At 37.4% G+C, this 22,325-nt stretch overlaps 1 protein-coding gene across 1 annotated transcript in view; it reads right to left on the bottom strand.

Annotated features, from left to right (window-relative positions):
* Positions 1-291: 291 nt before the first annotated feature.
* Positions 292-22,325, bottom strand: part of C17H8orf34 (chromosome 17 C8orf34 homolog) — a 331,481-nt gene continuing 309,447 nt past the window's right edge. The window contains 3 exon segments of the mRNA XM_033437548.2: positions 292-909; positions 5,429-5,488; positions 18,018-18,111. Of these exon segments, the coding sequence (XP_033293439.2) occupies positions 797-909; positions 5,429-5,488; positions 18,018-18,111 (267 nt within the window). The 3' untranslated portion in view covers positions 292-796.

Raw genomic sequence — 22,325 nt, 5'->3', positions numbered from 1 at the left:
GACCTTGTTGTTTATCCATTCCATATATAAAAGCTCACATCTGCTCACCCCAGCCTCCCACTCCATCCCTCCCCCAAATCCCTCCCCCTTGGCAACCACCAGTCTGTTCTCCATGTCAGTGATTGTTTGTTTCATAGATGGGTTCATTTGTGTCATATTTTAGATTCCACATATAAGTGATGTCATATGGTGCTTGTCTTAGTATCACATGGTGCTTATCACTTAGTATGATAATCTCTAGTTGCATCCATGTTGCTGCAAATGCCATTATTTCGTTCTCTTTTATTGAGCACTCTTCTTGACCAGGCCTCAACCTTGGCCGATAAAAACTGCAGACTCTCAGTACAACTGATTTTATCCACCTCATCCTACCCCCACATTAAAAGACTTGAACAAACACAAACCTAGTTTCTAAGTCAAGGCAGCATCCAGAGAATGACCTCCTAAATTCCTATCTGGGAAAGCACAAGGTTGTCAAAAGAATTTACTGTTTGTTCCAGCTGACACTTGAAGATCGAGCCCCTGTTGTCCAGTCTCTGAGGGAGGATAGAAGTCAAACTTCCATAAGTGCCAGTTAGCAAACCCAGAGGACTTTCACATGGATCAACCCCCCCTTCCTGCTTTTTACAAATTTCCATTCCCTTGACCTGGCTCGAGTAGTGGCAATCCCTCATACCTATTCCCTCACTCCCTTTAAAACATCCAGTCACCTCTGTACAAATCGAAGTTGAGTTCAGTTCATGCTGAACTCTCTTCTCTATTGCAACAGGTCATCACTGATTAAAATCTGTCCACCTTAATTCGTGTCCAGTGGTAGCATTTTCAGCAATATGCACTCTGACATCCTGGTGGATCTGATTCCCGAGGTCGATGTGGCAGTTAGTAGGGTGACTGTCTCCAAGAAATGGTCTGTGGACAAGAGGAGGACAAAAACTGACCAAGTGATGGTTGGATGTGATGGAGGAAAGTAATGCTCAGATGAAGGCATTGGGGTGACATGTTTTAAAGAAAGACTATTCCCAACAGGGAGAACAGTTGGATTCTCAGAACTTTTTTGAAGATATTCTTCGTGGTAAGGATGTTTAAATACAGGCGTGTTGTGGTCTCATAAACTTATTCTCATGACTTTTCTCTTTTCTGCTTAAAAATATACTGTTTTCTAAGCCTTTAATTTGTTTCTACCCACAAAAAACAATAACTTTGATGAAAATTAGTCTCATGAGTTCTCATGCACACAAAAATGTTAACTAAGAAAATTTATTATATTACTTGATTTAGGACTATGACTTCATTCATACAATCAGAATTTCTTTGTTTATTCTTTAGCCATGTTCTGGCCTTTAATGTTTGTCTCTTTGACAGTTATACACGCAGTTTTATAATTTAACCATATGCCTTAAAGGTCCAGAAAGTAAACTTAGATTAAGACAAATAAGATAAAACAGACAGTAAGATACTCAACAAATTTACTTAGTTCCATTCATTTAGCATCAATGCATAACACATTCCAAAAGCGAGCATATATCAAATTTAAAATGGATAACCTTAATTGGGTTCAATAATCGGATAAATGGTCAAACAGTTTTCATTGCATATGCTTTGGGCCATGCATTTCATTCCTTAAGGATCTGCTTTATTGAATTAACATATCAAGTATTTATTTTGATAAGAACAGGGAAGATAGTCAGAGGAAGAAGCAGCAGTGGTGGAGAACACGCCTCTTGCTGCTGCACAGAAACACATATGGCAGGTGACGACACCAACAGCTAACTCCTGGAGAGACCTAAATGGCTTGTCTTGGCACGTGTGGGTAAGTACAATGTTTACTAATCTAAAAAACGAGAAAATATTATAAAAATATAAGAAGTAGAAAACCCTAGACAAGTTAAAATACAGAAAAAATTTAAGCAAAGTTATTTGAATCAGGCAATTTTTAAAGTATCAAATAGTAATCTTAATAACTAGGTATAAAGTAATCTAAACCCAGTACACTAACCATGTCGAAAGGCAGTAGGCAGCCTGACCTCCCCAGAATGCTTTGCCAGAGTTAGTGTTCTCTGATTACACACTTAGGCACCCCTGGTTACAAGAGTACTTGTTTATTATTGATATTATAAAAATAACCATTCTCTAAATGATTACACGTAGTAAATAAAATTAGAACTATACATAAGGATTTGAATAATGCCATTTCTTTAAGGACCACTTGCAACTTCTCCTGCCTGCTTCACAGACCTGTAAGGCAGAAAGAAAACAGACGAAGATGTGCTTAATGATGGATCTATAGCACAGCATGTTCAAAAGAAAGACTGGGATTTTAATGCTTTCCTATACTCCATCTGAACCTTTACAGTGACACTGATCTTAGAGTACTACCTCTATATACCATATTTTACTGCCATTATATCAACTTCTGATATCTGTATAAAAGAAGTTTTGCATATATAATGCACAAAAATATCTTGGGCTGTTAAAATAGATTGGCTTGTCTCCAAATATGGCCAATGAGAAATACCTGCAAGGTATGTACACAATTACTCTCCTGGAAGGAATTATGAAACTCATTTGAGAAAACTAGAGCAGCATAAGGTGGGTCAGGCTGCATGTGTCCTACTTCAGAACTGGAACTACTTGTCCATACAGCTTGATTAGAAAGAATTTATTTTTTCCTAGAAAAATATGACTAGGGTGGCAAGGGGATATGTCCACACTTCAAGAATACGTTATGTGGAGCTTCAAGATGGCGGAGGAGTAAGAGGCGGAGATCACCTTCCTCCCCACAAATACATCAGAAATACATCTACACGTGGAACAACTCCTACAGAACACCTACTGAACGCTGGCAGAAGACCTCAGAACTCCCAAAAGGCAAGAAACTCCCCACGTACCTGGGTAGGGCAAGAGAAAAAAGAAAAAACAGAGACAAAAGGATAGGGACGGGACCTGCACCAGTGGGAGGGAGCTGTGAAGGAGGAAAGGTTTCCACACACTAGGAAACTTCACTGGCAGAGACGGGAGGGTAGGTGGGGGGGAAGCTTCGGAGCCGCGGAGGAGAGCACAGCCAACCCTGCCAACTCCTCTCTCACTTACTCCTTCAGGTCTTAAATATCACTTTCTCAGGGCCCTGTGCCCAGTAGTCAAGCTAGGATCCCCCTGCTGCATGCACTTATCTCAACCTAATGCTTATATAATGATAATCATCATTATTGCATGTAAGTAGTATTTATAGTGTGACTTCATCATCTAGTAGCTTCTGTCACCTGTGACAGTGATGTGTCCTTCTCTGGCATAGTTCCTGACTCACTGGAGGCCTTTATTTAATATAAACCACATGAATGATTTACTCATTTTGATCTCTTAGTCTGAAGGGCAATATGCCTGTATGTCATGCAAAGAACATTTGAAGGACTAAGAAAGAGAACCACATGATCTTTGCGCTCCTGCAATGGTACCGTTATTACGTAGAAGAGGGATACAATTTTTGCTTGTGATACAAAAAAAACAGAACTAGAAAGAAGGAAGCTATGAGGATTCAGATTTTGGAGCAAAATAGGAGAGTAATTTCTTTTAAAGTAGCTTTTAAACATTTTGTACAACATCAGAAATTCACGTGTTTTTTGTTTGTTTGTTTTTGGTCACCAGGCTGTACATTACGTCCCCAGGATGTATTTATTTTACAACTGGAAGCTTGTACCTTTTGACCACCTTCATCCATTTTGCCCACCTCCTGCCTCTGGAAACCACCAATCAGTTCTCTGTATCTATGAGCTTGGTGTTTTGTTTAGATTCCATGTATAAATGAGATAATATGGTATTTGTTTTTCTCTGTCTGAGTAGTTTAACTTGGTATAATGCCCTCAAGTTCTGTCCATATTGTTGCAAATGGTAAGATTTCATTATTTTTTATGGTTAAATAATATTCCATTGTGTGTGTGTGTGTGTGTGTGTGTGTACCACATTTTATTTATTTATTCATCCATTGATGGACACTTAGGTTTTTCTGTATCTTGGCTATTGTAAATAATGCTGCAATGAACATGGGGGTGCAGATAGCTTTTCAAGACATTTTTTTTAGCCATCCAGACAGTATTCTGCAGATGTAAATACAGTTGACCCTTGAACAAGATGGGTTTGAACTGCGCAGGTCCACTTACATGTAGATTTTTTCCCATAAATACACACTACAGTATTACACAATCCACGGTTGATTGACTCCACACATGTGAAACCTCAGATACGGAGGGTTGACTGTGAAGTTATATGCGGATTTTCATGTAGAGAATCGTTGCCCTAACTCCCACATTGTTCAAGAATCATCTGTATATGATTGTGTATGTGTCTATGCATTATATATAACAAAAAGAATTGTATCTAGTATACTGTCTTGTGACTCACTTTTTTATGTAACAATATTGTAAAAACTGTTTCCACATCAAAGTATATATCAATATAGATAGATGGATTCAGTTAATATCAGTACAAATCTATGTAGATATCGAGGTAATATATGTCTCATTCTTTATAACAGATGCACGTTATTCCATTATATAGATTGCTGTAATTTTTTAAAATCAGTCCTCTTTTGTTGGCCATTAGGTTGTTTCCATTTTTTACATTTTCCAAGTTTTATTATAAATCAGTTTCCAAGTTTTATTATAAAACATGTGCAGTGAGCATAATAATATTCTGATAACTACACAGCATTGAGGACATTATTTCTTTAGGTGATTTCTTAATACAAAATGATTGGCTCACTGAGCAACTAGAGCAGAGCACAGGCGGTGGTGTACTCGCATTACTCAAGGTGCCCATACAGAAGCTAGTGAACTGTTTGGTGGGGATATTGCAGAGCGTGAGATGGGCGTGAGACGAGCGTGAGATGGGAAGAGACGTAGATGGTTCTCAAATTCTTTCTTATTTTGATATCTTATGGTTCTATGAGTGCTAAGGGCACACTCGACCCTTTACTTCCCTCTGTAACATGCTTGAGAGAAGATACTGAGAATTGTTCATCTTTATATATCCAGCCCATAGAGTAACCTCATGTCCACGGATGTGGAATTGTTTTGAGATGCTGTATCTCTAAGATATATTTAATGGTGTCCTAGAGTCCATGGTCTGCACAAAGGGGGGTATATGTTCTCATCTCACATGTATCTAAAAGTAATTTTCCTGCTATAGGAAGAAGGGGATTGAAATCCTCTTCCCACTTCCTCAGCACAAAAGACTACAGGCTCAGTGAGGGGCCTGAGATCCATGAAAATCACAAAAACAAAGAGAAAACATCATGCAGAGCAGCTGGAGGAAAATCCTTTTCTCATTATAGGTCACGAGGACTATGTATTTAAAAAAAATCTGAACTTCAAGTAGTTGCAAGTGGTGTCCGTCATTACCTGACATTGACATTAAGTGCCCTGAGCAAACATACCAGAGTAGACGAGTGCAGGACAAGAAGAGCATGGAACACAAAGAAGAAGATCAGCAGAACCTGCACAATGAAAGGAAAAGAGGTCATGTGCTGGACCAGGAAAAAAAGTCCATCAAACGCAATTCCCTTGCGGTTTGACCAATTTCTAATGAGGATTAACTGAAATTAATATCGAAACTACATTCAGAGTATATAGTGACTGCAATGACACACCAGTTAACTGTTTAATAGTGTGTATGTTCTCATTTCATAATTCAGTCATTTCAATTTAAACTTTTTCTGATCTTAAATAAAAACTAGGGCAAAATGCCCCTCCAGATAGTGTTATGAATATATACGTGGATTGCAGGAAGATCCCATCTAAATCACAGTCATAATTTTTACGTCCAGCATGGGTTTGGCAGGAAAGTCATGCTCTACAGACTGCTACCATAACACAGAATATTCAGGATTGGATATATACATGTCACATATTGTGATGCTATAACATTTGTAATTTAACGTAATTGTCACAAAATTATTACGAGATTTGCATGAAGTAGTGCATATTTACATGTATACTATATATATATATATATATATATATATATATATATATTTTTTTTTTTTTTTTTGTGGTATGTGGGCCTCTCACTGTTGTGGCCTCTCCCGTTGTGGCGCACAGGCTCCGGACGCGCAGGCTCAGCGGCCATGGCTCACGGGCCCAGCCGCTCCGTGGCATGTGGGATCTTCCCGGACCGGGGCACGAACCCGTGTCCCCTGCATCGGCAGGCGGACTCTCAACCACCGCGCCACCAGGGAAGCCCCTACCCTATATTTTTAATGCTTGGCGCATAATATTAAACACTAAATGTAATTCCTCTGAATGCATCCCTGAGGCAGAAGAGCAGTGCGTAGGAGGACAAGGGGACATGAGTATTCTAGTTAAAAAGAGCGGGGAAATAAAACAGAAGATCAAAGAAAATGAAATAAGGGCATCGAGGGAGATAAACCTTCACATTTCTTGAAGAGAAAGGAAATAGATTAAGCCCAAGTTTTCCAAAACAGATCTTGGAACACTAGTCCTACAAGCTGTTAATATAGATGATCCACAAACAAACGGTTCCTTGATCAACAGCAATATACCATCGGCCTCTTGGAGGATCAAAATACACACCAGCATATTAAGGGCTCTTAGAAGTCTTATAATAAAGAGACCTTCTTTACCTGATCTTTATCAAAGTTATTTGATAAGAGATTTTTATATAACTCACTTTAAAAAATTCTACAATGGTAAACACTGCTTCAGCTAGAGTGAAGAGGCATGGCAATGCAATGTCTGTTTCACCAAATTTAGAGGCAAGAGATAAAAGCATGGGTTTTGTACTCCAATTGACCTGAGTTCAAATTCTGGCTCAACCCCTTCTCATACACATGACCTTGAGCAAGTTAGCATCGCTCAGCATCCTCCACAGAGGAGAGTTATAAAGGGAAACACCCTTGGAAGTATCATTAAGCATTTGGTATTTGACAGTTTTAGAAAATTCAAATTTAGATGAATAGGAACTACAAAAACATTTGGATTCAAGGTGGTGATTTTATATGTAAAGTAGATGCTGAGTAAAGTTGGAGAACTTGGTAACATTTTAGAAATCTTACACATAGAGGGGCTTTGAGTAAAATAATGATGTATTCACATTTGAATGTCCTTTACCACCCAAAGATATTAGAGGTTCTGGCAAGAAAGCAGTTGAATTAATGCTCTATATTAGTGGTTCCCTTAAACTTTAAGTGTATCAGAATCACCTGGAGGGCTTTTAAAACAAATTGTTACTTCCCTGGTGGCACAGTGGTTAAGAATCCGCCTGCCTATGCAGGGGACACGGGTTTGATCCCTGGTCCGGGAAGATCCCACATGCCATGGAGTAACTAAGCCCGTGCGCCACAACTACTGAGCCTGTGCTCTAAAGCCAGTAAGCCGCAACTACTGAGCCCATGAGCCACAACTACTGAAGCCTATGCACCTAGAGCCTGTGCTCTGCAACAAGAGAAGCCACCACAATGAGAAGCTCGTGCACCGCAACAAAGAATAGCGCCTGCTCGCCATAACTAGAGAAAGCCCGTGTGCAGCAGGGAAGACCTGACACAGCAAAAAATAAATAAATTTATGAAAAACAAAAATAAAAAGAATTAGCACAGCTTGCTGGAGTCCACTATTAGAGTTTCTGACTGAGTAGATGTCGGATGGGGCCAAGGAAACTGCATTTCTTACAAGTTCCCAAGAGATGAACATCACTGTTCTACGTAGCACGGACTTTAGGTTGAAGCATGAAGCCAGCTGTGGTCTGGCATACTTGAAGAAAAAGGAGTAGTGAAGTGTCTGGGTACCAAAGGAAGACTGAAGTGTGAGTTTAGTGGGAAATAGAGAATCTGAAAGGTAGAAGGTTTGGGTAGATTGTAGATTATAGTAATCTAAGATCTTAGAGTAGGATGCTACTTCACATTTGATGAGAAAAATAATTACACTTCCTTAGAAGAGCACTAGACTTGAGAGGGCCAAGGAATTTTAATGGTAGGACATTGGATAAATAACCTAGATGAAAGTTAAAATTTCCTAATGCTAAGAGTGTGGTAGAGAGGAAACCAATGAACCAAATGTCAGCACCCCACATGAAAAAACAGCAGGGACTGATGAGATTATAGTGACAAGGAAAGACACAGGACAACAGGACAAATGGCATAAGCCTAAAAAGAAGGAGAATTTCAGGTAGAATATTAATGTTATCTCATGGTGCTTGACACGTGGCAACTGAAAAGAGCAGCTTTCCCTGGTGAAGGCTAAAAGGGAAGCAATGTCTTCTAGGAACCATTTCAAATAAGGCAAAAAAGGCATGGAGAGTGTTCTTTGAGTAGCACGGAAGAATGATCAGTTTGCAAATCAAATTCCTGTTCCATAGGCCACAGTGGAAAGATCTGGGAAATATGTCAACAGCGGTTAAGAATACAAATACATGAGAAGATTTTATTTTGATAGAGGCAGTGGGGCAAGGCAGAGTAGCCAAGGACAACAGGAATAAGAGACAGAAGTAACCGATCTCAAGTTTCTGAACTGAACTTTGGCATAACCTTCTTGTATGGCAACTGACTTAGGTGTCCAGCCTTAGTGAAGCAGGACTGCCCATACAGGGGGTAGCCCATTATTCCCCATAATTGTGGGAACGTAAGAAATGAAGCAGCTTTGGTGGGGGAAAGAACGAGCAACGAGAGAGTAGCCATAAAGTCTAGATAAATAAGATCTTAATAAAGATAAGAGTTTTGTTTACAGATTGGAACCCTCTTCTTTCTTCCTGAGTGGTTTATTCAGTGCAAAACGGCAACACAGATGCCTGAGGCAGTGCATCACACATGCGTGTGCAGGGACTGATGTAAATGCTGTGTGAATGCACCATGTTCACTTTAACTCTGATGGAACCATCGTTACTACAGGGGAACAACACACTGAACGTATTCAACGTCGTTGAATGTATCGTGTTTTGCTGTGTATACCAATAAACCATTTGTTATACACATCTGTCTGTGTTTGAGAGACATTATGGGCTCTGAATAATCAGAAGAGGAGACTGAGGCTTGGCCGCTGCTCAAGTAATCTTCGAGTCACTTACCCAGTTTGAACTACATTCATTCATTCATTCATTCGTTCAATTCATTTAGTAAATATTTATTAAGTAAATACTGAATGTATAAATATTTATTAAGTAAATATGTGTTGAACACTTACAGTGTACAATAAGAATAGTAAGACTAAATTTTCCCTAACAGCTTAATTTTTGGGAATTAAATATGTGGAAGCAATTTATAAATTATAAAGTCTTATATAACTAGCAGAAACTTTCAGAACATCATTTTAAATGTTAACAAGTGGATAAACCTTTATGTACTAACATGAAGGGGAGTCATGTATAATTTATGCTTATGAATATAGAAAAAGCTATGTTTTTGGTCTGAAGAATGTTTAATTATACTAAAGTTGATATACAGTTTCGGGATATTTAGTCAACATTTCAAAACAAGTCATTTTGAAGAAATCTGGCAGCATGCTTTGAACAGTTGTTCTATTTTTAATAGCATACTATGGGATTGAAAACATGCTTAATGTAATTACTAAATGTTATTTATTTTATTCTGTCAAAATTTTAATTTTTCTGTTTATCATATATGCCGCCTTTAATTTTCTGGATGACTTTGCCTCTAGATAATAATTTGGAGAACAGTGTAAAGATAAGTAAATCAAATTGAAGTTTATATTAAAAGCAGATTTCCTACCCAAATGTATTACTGCTTGTTTCTTTATATGTCACTTTTTCTTATTTTCATGTTTTATCGTGTTTTCTTTATGATACAAATTCTTTCAGTGCTCAGTGAAATAATTCCTTTCTTGATACTATATATACACACATTCCCTCCCCCTCCCTCCTTTTTTAAGCTTTTAGAAATGCAATGACATTTCAGAGTAGAACATATGGCTTTGGATTAAGCTAGAATTAAATTGCACTTACTAATTATATATCCTTGGGAAGAGGTTTTTAACAAATCTGAGTTTGTAAAATCAGTAATACCACCTACACATCAAGTTGTCACAAGAATTAAAGGAGATACTACATAGCACATAACAACAAAAATGTAATAAATGTCAGTCCTCTTCCATTCTCTCCTTTTTTAGAGATACATATGTTTCTATATAAGCCTTAAAATGTCAATTATTCATAGTAGGCTTTAAGGAGAAACTGAATGCTGTAATTCTAAATATATCCCCCAAATAGACTTTGTAGTTTTATTTATGTTAGGCTATGTGTCAATTTTCCCAATTTATTATTAAATTATATATATATATATATATAAGCATATATGCTAATTCTCTCAGTGAAAAAGATTTATTATGCCACATTTTTGAAATTCTGTGCTTAGAACTCCTAGTCTATCTTCATATACCCTCCTTATTATGCCTACCCAAATAGTTTCTTAAGCTACAGTGTCTATTTTCAGGCTAGGATTTCTTGCCAGAGCCTAACAACAAATATTTCACTACCTCCTCAGAAATTATGCCAGTAAACTTTCAGCCTAGCGGAGACAATGGAAATATAGCATCTTCTGGAAGGAATAGTTCATTCATTGGTTTTTTAAAATTTAGTTTGAGAAAAGTAAGCACAAGTCTGAAGTAGCAAGAAAAAGAAGAATGAAATACTAAGGTAGGTTGAGATCAAAGATCATATGGCTGCAGGTATCCCAATTAGTAGATATGAGATGACCTCTTACAGCCTGGGGTAATATGTAAGAGCATTGCATAAGACAGTCATACCACCCATGAGCCCACCCAAGGGCGTGGTCACTCTTTTTGCCCCAAATTAGGGTTATAAAAACCCTTCTCTCTTCTGCAATGTCAAGGCATATTAAAGGCAACAAGTTGAATGTAAAAGACATAGAATAATTAAGAAAAACAGAAAAACGAGTTGTAGCTTCACAAGTGAAAAGATAAATCATTCCTGGTTAGTAAGTAAAAGGCAAAAAGTATTTGGCAGAGAACCTTGGAGGAGAGCATTCTCCTTTATTCCCATGTAGTTAATGTATCTCTGAGAGTTAAAATCTGAGAATTGAACAATTATAGATGCACCTGAGTGTCAGCCCTTTCTCTGCAATTTACTAGCCTGGGGACCACAGGGAAGAAATAGGACCTTAAATGCATCTCCTGACTCCTAGTTTTGTTCCCACTCCATCACAGCATCTAAAAAGAGGAAATTAGACTCCCACTGAGAATATTAAGTGAATATTAAGTGTGTGTTCACAATAAAAAAAATGAGTCCATTAGTAAATTGAAGTGAGAACCTAGCAAGTGCTAGGAAGAAATTCCGTGCAGGAGTAAGAACAACCTCATCAATAATAACATCAGTAATGGTAAATAGAAATCTAACAGTAAGTGAGAGACAAAAGTCATTGTGGGACAGAAGATACATTAATATTGTCATTAATTTTTAAAAAATAGATAGCAACCATTTCATATGATATATGCTTAGCCTAAAAGTAAAGACTTAGAATTAATATTTACCAAGCATATACTATGTATCTGGCACTATGTTTATATTAATATAAGTATTAATATAATATTAATATTTTCTCACTCTATGAAAACAAAATGCAATAATCTAAAAATGTTTCATTCTAGTCTGTATTTCTGATGCCACAACCTAATACCATTAAAATCTTGGGAATTCCACGTATAATGTAGCCTGACACTTTGACATCATTGTCTATTAACTCACTTTGGTCCTTCTGTTATCCACAGTCCGCTGCTCCTCTACCCACCTCTTCTACTTCACTTGATAGGGTGTTAGTCCTTATCTTGGGACTGGTAAATAATCAGCTGTGGTACCCTCACACCACTGCCTCAAGCACTGTCCACATACAAATCTTGGGAGACTGCCTGGAAAGAAATGACCTGATGTTTGGTTAAGGAGAACAAAGGTTTTTCTTCCAGGTGAAAAGCCTGGCCAAATCCTCGGTGGGCAGCAGAATCCCACAGCCCCACTTACTGCTCTAAGCACTTTGGTTCTCAAGAGTCACAGCATAAACTGCGTCACCCCCTGGAAAGGGAAATGAAGGGAGGTGTTAGTGAAAGATGAGGCAACGGAGGTAAACACCGCTGGATCCAAAGAAGAGCTCTCGGTTCTACTCCCGCCTCTGCTACTAACTGGGTGACATGGCAAGCCCACCATCTCTTAGAGCATCAATTTCTTCTTCACTAAACTGAAAGAGTTGAGGTTGAGAGGATTAGATTAGTTTAGCACTTCCTAAAATCCCAGGATACTTGTCCTTCCAGCAGTTAATAGGCACTCTGCAAATTATAGGCATTGTAGAAAATAGGCATTAATGGGCATTCTGTGAAAAGGACTTAAGTAAATATGAAAAAAATACCTGGGATAAACACAGGTCAAGCAGATCTTGTTGCTGTCGGGCTACCCAGTGACTTTACTATGTAAATATTTTGGAAGAGACTCTATAGTGGTTTTTCAAGTCAACAATGAACAATATTTTCCCCCATTTGAAGCCAGGATGCTGATTACACTTGATCTGTTCACTTAAAATTACAGAGCTGCCTTGTTCCTCTTGCAAAGGGATGTCAATGGTATGTCTTACAGTTGAGAGCCTCTCAAATACAATGATATGTAGAATTTCTCAAAACTTATTTTACCACAATTTTTTTTTTTTTTACGGTACGCGGGCCTCTCACTGTTGTGGCCTCTCCCGTTGCGGAGCACAGGCTCCGGACGCGCAGGCTCAGCGGCCATGGCTCACGGGCCCAGCCGCTCCGCGGCATGTGGGATCTTCCTGGACTGGGGCACGAACCCGTGCCCCCTGCATCGGCAGGCGGACTCGCAACCACTGCGCCACCAGGGAAGCCCCACAAATTTGTTTTTAATAGCTTCTCATGAGACAGGACTTTAAGAAGCAGATATTGTCCAATTTTATAACCTATTATGAAGATAGCATACTCCCGTTCCTCAAACAAAGAGAAAACTAGGCTGATAAAATCAAGAAAAATAGTGGAGGAGAAGCACTTGTGGAATGCAGGTATAGAGATCTCGAAAAATGTGCTCCTCTATAAATACAATGAGAATACAACATGAGCAAGAATCACTGAAATCAACTTTTTCCGAACTCGGGAAATTTATCGAAGGCTTGCAACAATCCATAGAACATTTATTAAAGAAAAGCAGTTGAATCTCAATAGAAACAATAACTATGTAGGGTTTTATTTTACCCAGTATTAATATCCTTCTCTCCTGCTCTGTGGGAGCCTTGAAAATCAGCGTTCTCACAATGATGGTAGCTGTGAAACAAACAGCCTATGATCCACTAGAGGGGGCAGAACAGGTTTAGAGTTTCCCCGAATATCTAGAGAGTTGTCACTATTTGACCTATATGGAAGCTGCCTGGAAATGCCTCCCTTGAATGTTTTCTGTTTGTTTGACCTGAATTAGAGCTCACTCAGTGAGATACCCTGTCCATATAACATTTGTCAAAAACAATCAGGGGCTATAGTTTTATACAGAAGCTTCCTGAGGCAAACAAAAGGCTTACCAAAAAATTTTTTTAAAAAATACAGTAAGTGATACGTCCATAGGAGGCTTTCAAAAGCTCTGACATAGGCGTGTAGATTTAGAAATGCCACACAGATGTGCAGTGCTTTGCACCTGCTCAGGAAAGACCCGATACGGATCTACCTCTCACCTCTGATTGACTTAGAAGGTCTGTTTAAGCAGAGTTGTAAACTTCTGGAGTGCTCATGGCATGCCTCAATACTTTGTCCAGCCATTAGCTAACAACTAAGCTACTGAGCAAAGACTTCAGTATCTGTGTACAACAAATTATATAGACTTTACAGAATTAGTTTAGGAAAGTTAGTAAACAAAAAGTAGCAATAACAATAAGAAAATACAGCAGCAACAAACAAACCCTGGAGGGTGGGGATGGTCCAATCTCCAGAGTGGCCACATTCTATTATATTCAATGTACAGTTTGCAACAACAACAACAAAATGACATGATTTATAAATCATTATATCACAATAAACGCGAAAGTATGGCCCATAAATGGGGGGGAAAAGGCAGTCAAAAGAAATTCTCCCTGAGGAAGCCCAGACGATGGAATCTCTAGACAAAGACTTTTAATCAACTACTAGAAATATAGTCAAAGAACTAAAGGAAATCATGTAAAATAGATTAAAGTATAGGAATAAGCTCTCACCAAATGAAGACTACGACAAAGAGATACAAATTATAAAAGGAAAAAAAATAGAAATTCTGGAATTAAAATGAAAAATTCCCTAGAGGGGCTCATCAACAGATTTGAGTTGGCATAAGAAAAAGTCAAAGAGATTAAGATAGGTCAATCCAAATCCAGCCTGAGGAACACACACACACACACACACACACACACACACACACAGAGACAGAAAAGAAAAATGAACAGTTCCTCAGAGGCCCTGTGGGACACCAGCAAGCATACCAAATACAATGTTACTGAATATTACTCAGCCATAAAAAGAAACGAAATTGAGCTATTTGTAATGAGGTGGACAGACCTAGAGTCTGTCATACAGAGTGAAGTAAGTCAGAAAGAGAAAGACAAATACCATATGCTAACACATATATATGGAATTTAAGAAAAAAAATGTCATGAAGAACCTAGGGGTAAGACAGGAATAAAGACACAGACCTACTAGAGAACGGACTTGAGGATATGGGGAGGGGGAAGGGTGAGCTGTGACAAAGCGAGAGAGAGACATGGACATATATACACTACCAAACGTAAGGTAGATAGCTAGTGGGAAGCAGCCGCATAGCACAGGGAGATCAGCTCGGTGCTTTGTAACCACCTACAGGGGTGGGATAGGGAGGGTGGGAGGGAGGGAGACGCAAGAGGGAAGAGATATGGGAACATATGTATATGTATAACTGATTCACTTTGTTATAAAGCAGAAACTAACGCACCATTGTAAAGCAATTATACTCCAATAAAGATGTAAAAAAACAAAAAACAAAAAAAAACCACACTCCTGACGTGAGTTTTTTAAATTTGTGATGTAGACTTTTATACTAAAATCAGAGTAGACAAAAAGTCTATTTAAGGGTTCTGTTTATCTTAAACAGTTTATCTTAAACAGTTTGTTTATAATAAAACTGTTTAAAGCTTCCCATTGAATTATTCAAGACGTCTTTTCCTAAATGGTGCTTTTATAAAACTTACTTGTACTAAGTTTTATTTTAAAATGAAACAATAAGAAATATGCATAACTACAAAGATCCTAACATTATCTGGAAACCTTCCACCATGATAATTTTGTCTCAGGAGAAATCTGAAAATTCCATAAAATTACCTACGTATAATTTATAGAAAGCTGAGTCAACAAACAGGTGTTACCATTGGAATGATGAATCTTGTCCTTTTCCTCACTCATAAATTTCTAATATATGAGCCTCTACACTATAAATCAGATGCTGGGTTCACATAGACTTATGTCATTTATTTTCTTTCACTGAGAAAATAAAGAGGTAGATGATCTATACATATCTTGCCAGCTGTTCCACAAAACTCATACATTGAATATAAGTATCGGAACCTCAGTGGCTCCATCTTACACTTGTTCTAGTACTTGAATGTTAGATGCCGCTCTTGAAGAGTATTTGCATCTCTGTACTATGAGTCTGGCTGCACTGCCAGCCAGCATTCCATTTCCTGATGGCTCCTATTACCACCTAATTATTTTTAAACCCTGATTTTATTTCAAACAGTTTACCATTGTCAAGGGTCACCTCCAAGTATGACATTACTGAAATCAAATATTTTTGGTTCTAGGTCTATGGTTAGGAGAGTTTAAGAATGACCTTCTTCAGAGTGACTGATAGACCATATGGCAAAATCTATGGCTAAACTATAAATCCAATATTAAAATTTTAATAAAACTATAATTTTCAGGACAATTATTCAGTCACAATTATTATTCATTTTATCTGTTTCATATTTATAACTGTCCTGATAAACAAGTTAGAAAGTACCCAGGAAACCTATACATTCATTCATCTGTTAAATTTTCAGATATTTATTGAGGTCTTATTATGTAGCTAAATAAGATGAAGAAAACAGATTCCTTCCCTCAAGGAATTTGCACCCTAATAGAAGAGAAGATGATTACAACTTATCAACAAAATCTTGTGAAAGTATATGGCAGAAAGGCAATATGATTACAGGACAAGGGTTGAAGAAAGTTCTGGGGGTTTTCAATCTCCTTTAAATTAGTAAGCTGTTTTCCAGACTTAATACTGATGGAGACATATGGATTTCAGGGAAAGTAAGTAAGTCTGAATTTGGACTTGGATTAAATATACTTCTGATTGATTACTTTCTTGATTTTAGTTTTTAGTTCATTAAAAGTTATAGCACATTCATAGAATTAATACACTGTGCATCCTGTAAGGGTGTTGTTTACCTGGTCATGCCCACTTTGGGCACCTGGATGTTGAACCTGAGAGAGTACAGCTAGCCCAATTATATATATTGTCTTTATACAATACACACATGCGTGCACGCACACATACACACACACATTCGCTTGAAGGATTTATTTAATGCAAAATTTATGAAGACCTCAAAAGAATTTGATGAAAATTATTAAATCCAAACTCTAGAATGAGAGCTTATGTATGTTTAAATGTGTGGGGAGTAGGATGTATAAATGTGCTTGCGTTTGTTTTCATAAAAGTTCCAGGCCACTCGTAATTCTTTCAGATTTAGGGGATGCTCTTCTTTGTACCCTATGCTGCTCCTTTCCTAGACTATTTTACTTAGGATCACTTGCATTAAAGATCTTCCAAACTACTCTATAATACATGCTTGAAGTACAGTCTACTTTCTGAGTCTTCATCAGTTGTTTTCTATAGAAGGTGTTTCCCTCCATTAGAATCTGTACAATGTCACTAATTTATTCACTGCATTTCGAATGTGTCAGCTGAGTGACACTGGGGCTGTCTCCTCCTCTCACCTGAGCACCTGCCTCTTAGGTCCCTCTCCTGGCTGTGCTCCCTCTGGCCACATAAGCCTGCAGTTATGGAAGTGGGATAAGGATCTTTATAAATGCCTTTTAATCTGGAAAAGTAATTTCCTGGATCTCCCTGGGTACAGAGTCATGATGCTACCTGTGTAATATATCAGGTGTCTCTGATGACTACAGCTCAGGGGAATAGTTAATTAATTGCTTCACTCCAATTATCATGAGTGCTACATCACTACTTACAAGTTTTATTTGTCTCTGCAGGCTACCACCAGTAAAGAAAAAAAAGTAAGGTTCTGATATCTTATTATTTTAAAAATTGATGTTTTTCCTCTATGATCCAGACACTAACTTCTCACCTTCATGCTGAACCCATCTGTCTGACAATGTCAGTAACCCCTGGAGAGCATGCACTGAGTCATGCCAAATTATAGTAATTCATTCTTGTTATGATTATAATCCAGTGACTTAAATCAGGAGCTGTATATTCTCTTTGTCTTAACTACTATTATAAAATTAATCTGTTTTGTGAATTTAGAACAGTTCTACATACATAAATTTATCCATATAACCAATAATGATACTTTCAAAAATAATAACGAGCCAATCCTAACATACTTTGAAACTTTTTAATAATCACAAGTTATCACTGTATATATGATATGATATATGATATAAATATAGATTTATGTGATATAAATCTACAGCATTAGTAGACGATTCACATTCCAAATGGATATTTTATGTTGGTCTTCAGAAATAATAATTCCTTCTTTTAACGTACTACACTGCTTTTCAGAAAGTTAAGTCTATGGGCCTCTGCACCACAATTAAGAGATCAGTGAATCAAGATTTTTAGACCAAAAGTATAGCTTATCTTTACATGTTCTCCCTAAATAAGTCTGAATTTTTTGCAGACATCGTTTGATACTGGGAAAGGCATATACCATCATCATGGATGTCCTTTGGTTAAAAGCAATTTGTCAATAAACAGCAGTGTCTACTCACGTTTCTCTTGTTCTGCTTCCACTCCTTCACTTTCTGTGTCACTTGGCAGGATCCACGGTTGATGAACCACCTGCAATTGCTTTAAAGAGTCATCCTGCCAAAGAAAAAGTTTATTTGGATTAACCTCTAGAATGATACTGTGAATACCAATATGGGTGAACACTTCAGTTTCTATGAACTACATGTCAAAGAACCATAACAAGAATTTCCTCACAACAGAGAAGAATTTTAAGCTTAAATTCATTTTCATTTCATGGACATGTCACAAACTCTGAACTCATTTTTTTTACATTCTCCTTTAAATAAGATTTAATGTCTTAATAAGAAGAAATATCTAGACTATGTTCCTTCCTGAATTAATATTTTTATGGAATTCTTAGCACCCATTCTTGGAAATATAATAATGAAATATTCAATATAAAATTGCACAAAATGTGCCTGTTTGCCATCAAGGTTCCAATTCCCTTAAATGAGATTAAAGATTAGTAGGATTTAGAGAACATTCTCAACTTTACCCTTCAGTATTACTTCATTGCCTCCTTCCTCATATTACTTCCTATTTTTATTAATATATTTCTCAAATACTTCCTTGCTGTTCCATGCCTCTGTCATTGCCCTAAAGCAGACTCTCATCATCTCCCATCCTGACTGTAGTTATAATCATCTACAAAGTTTTCTAGGATTAAGATTCATACCCTCCCTAATTCTCTCCACCAGTTCCTTGCCAAGTAGAGCTTTTTAAAATGTCACATGATGTATTCATTACCTGGTTCATAAACCCTTGAGTAGTCTTCTCATAGTTTCCAGCATAAAATTTCAACTCAAGGCCCTCCATGAGCAATACTTGTCTAGCCTCTGTTCTACCACCACTTCCACCTCCATCCCACCTCGACTGACACTTCCACTCCAGCATAATTAACTGGTAGCACCTTAATTTTGTCACTCTCTCTAATCTACCTAGATGTTTTCATATGTTATACTTCCTGCCTAGAATGCAGTATATTTATCTGTCTCAGACATTAACACTCTTCCCAAGGCTCAGGTATCATCTCTGTTGCCTTCCCTGATGCTCCAAGACAGATTTACTCCTTTGTGTGCCTATTGTATCAATATAACAAACACTATATAGTAATTGTCCTTTCATATCTTCTGGCCTCAAAAATAACGTGGAAAGTCCTTTATGCCATGGATAACTTTTTTTACCTATTAATTTCCAGTATCCATTATAATGTCTGGGGAAAAATAGGTACTCACTAACAGGTACACAGCAAACATTTGTATATGAGGAAGTAGGAAAGAGAAAAAAAGGAGAGGATGAAGGGTAGAAAGGAAGGAGGAAGGAAGGATGGGTCCCTTTGACAATAAAATATAAATAACAATTTTAAATTTATTGAGTCATCATTCAATAAAATCTTTTCAAACATAACTTTGAAAATTAAAAACATAAAATCAATATTACCTGTCCATTTACTCTTTTGACCTCTCAATTCATTCATCATCTTCCCCCTCTTTGAAAGAAAGATCTTTTCCTCCAACTTGAGATATTTTGCTTTATTTTGTTCAGAAAAATACTAACAAGATAAAAATAAAGGCTCACGACCCCAATCTCTAAGAAACATGATACACCAAACATTAAATGTCCACTTTGTTTAAAATAAGTGCTGTATAAGAGAAACAACATATCAGCTATCCCTTGACTGTGATGATTACCTCTGGATATGTTTAGTCCCAATCTAGAGTTTCAAAAAAGTACAGTTTTCCAGGAGTTACAAAGGGGATTAAGGAGTTGAATAGGTGAAGCACAGGGGATCTTTTAGGGAAGTGATCTATTCTGTGTGATGTACTAATGGTAAATACAAGACATTAAGCACTTGTCAAAACCTGTAGAACTTCAGGCCACAGAGTAAACCTTAATGTATGCAAATGAAAAAATCAATTAGGAAGGTGGGATGTCCCAGGATGGAAGGCAAGATACTAAAAAAAAGAATCTAAATGAATTACAAATGTAAAAGAACCTCACTGAAGTGGGTTGGGGAATAAGGTGCTGACCTAAGTAACTCTGAAAATGCATGGAGCCTGTAAGATCAGAAGCAAAAGCAAATGTACATAAGCACTGCATTATAGTGGATAAAGTTACGGGCTTATAGGTTAAAAATTCTGAATATATGTGTGTGTGTGTGTGTGTGTGTGTGTGTATATATATATTCTGGAATTGAACAAAGTAAATGGATGGCAGATGTTGGAAGCCAAGTTTTTCACTCTTGGAGAGGAGTTTACAGATAAGCAAGGATAGAATGTTCCATGGATAATGTATTGATATTAGAGTCGGAGACATCAGTGTGAACTCATGTTTAGCTTACTATACATACAGATGGCTATACATATAAATATGTGTGTGTGTGTGTATATATATATATATATATATATATATATATATATATAAATGGTTACTAATCATACATATATCTTGCTGCTATGGCAGCTTAGAGGATTTAGACACAATGACACCCCAATAGCAATGAAAACAACAACCATCCGCTCCACGTCCCCTGCACCGGCAGGTGGACTCTCAACCACTGCGCCACCAGGGATGCCCTCTAATACCCTTTTTTTTTTTTTTTTGCGTTACGTGGGCCTCTCACTGTCGTGGCCTCTCCCGTTGTGGAGCACAGGCTCCGGATGCACGGGCCCAGCCTCTCCGCGGCATGTGGGATCCTCCCGGACCGGGGCACAAACCCGTGTCCCCTGCATCGGCAGGTGGACTCTCAACCACTGTGCCACCAGGGAAGCCCGCCCTCTAATACCCTTTTCAATGAAAGAATCAAGACTCTTGGACAAAGGACTGACTCTTAGACCAAGGCAAGAAATATACAAGATACAAGATAAGCCTGGAGCATCTTGTGCCAGAAAGTAAAAAAAGTGCTAACACACATACACATACATACACACACACACACACACACAAAATGCCGGGGTATATCAAAGGGCTAAAGGAGCCAACTGAAAAATCTCTCTGTGGCCAAAGCTAGAACAATTTAAGCAACGAAATAAAGTAGCATTGGGTTACTACCCAACATACAAAACAAATGTCTATCAATCCATTCTGATGAAAACAAATGATTGACTAAATCAACAAGTGGGTGAGAATAGACAAATATGCCATGCAGAAGGATTTCAAATAATTTATGTAAATACTTAAGGAAGGAAGCAGAAAATAACTTCCCACATCTTTAGGGTGGGCTGTGTATAGCGACTTTCTTCCAAAGAGTACAATATGGAAAGAGAAAGCAAAAAGAGTAAATTTACAGTGGGGAAAACTGACAAATACTACCTGAAACCAGGTGATTAAGGTTAACATCAACAGCAATAATTCCTATTGATAGTATGTAGCCTTGATAGGATGGGATAAAAATGGAATTTTATCTCTATGGTATTCCTCCTCAAAACACATTATTCAAGTCCAACCATGAGAAAAATATCATACAAACCTCAATTGAGGGACAATCAACAAAATATGTGACCAGTACTCTTCAAACACAAGGAAATACATATAGTCATCAAACACACGGAAAGTCCGAGGAATGGTCACAACCCAGAATGGCCAAAGGAGATGTAAGTATGAGACGAAATATGACATTGTAAAGCAACTAAACTTCAATAAAAAATTAATTTTAAAAAAAGAAATGTAATGTGACATTTTAGGTGGCATCTTGGGACAACAAACACGAATGAAGCATGGATTTAGTAACTAATAATGTATTAATATTCATTAATTGTGACAAATGTACCATACTAATGTAAAGCAATAATAATAGTTGAAACTGCAGGGGAGGTATATAGGAACGCTCTGTATTACCTTCACAATAATTCTGTAAATCTAAAACTGTTCTAACATAAAAAAGTTTATTTAAAAAATTGAAATAATAAAAAAAAATTTAATGAGATTCATTAAAAACTCTTTTAGCATCAGCAGCTCTTGAAAATAGTCTGTTAATCGAATTAAAATTTAAATTCCTACCAAATGACAGATGGTCTTTGCAATGAAAAGTCCTTGCCCCAGGGGTCAGGAATCACAGCTTTTTATCCCGGTTAATCTAGGGCATGTCAGTGCCCCTCTTGGGATAGAATGAAGCGTGTGAAGGTGCTGGGTTAGATCATCTCTAGGACTTTACAATTAGTAAATTTCTATACCTAGATTCCTTTAGACTCTCAGTAGAATGTGAGAGGAACTAAATGAACTATTGTAGGAAAAGTCAGCAAACGTTAAAGATATTCCATCTTGGAATATACAATTTAGGTATAAATCAG

This window comes from Orcinus orca, chromosome 17 (assembly GCF_937001465.1).
Source record: "Orcinus orca chromosome 17, mOrcOrc1.1, whole genome shotgun sequence".
NCBI classification, from domain to species: Eukaryota; Metazoa; Chordata; class Mammalia; order Artiodactyla; family Delphinidae; genus Orcinus; species Orcinus orca.
Note: the sequence above shows the minus strand (reverse complement) of the source record. Positions and strands in the feature narration are given on the sequence as shown.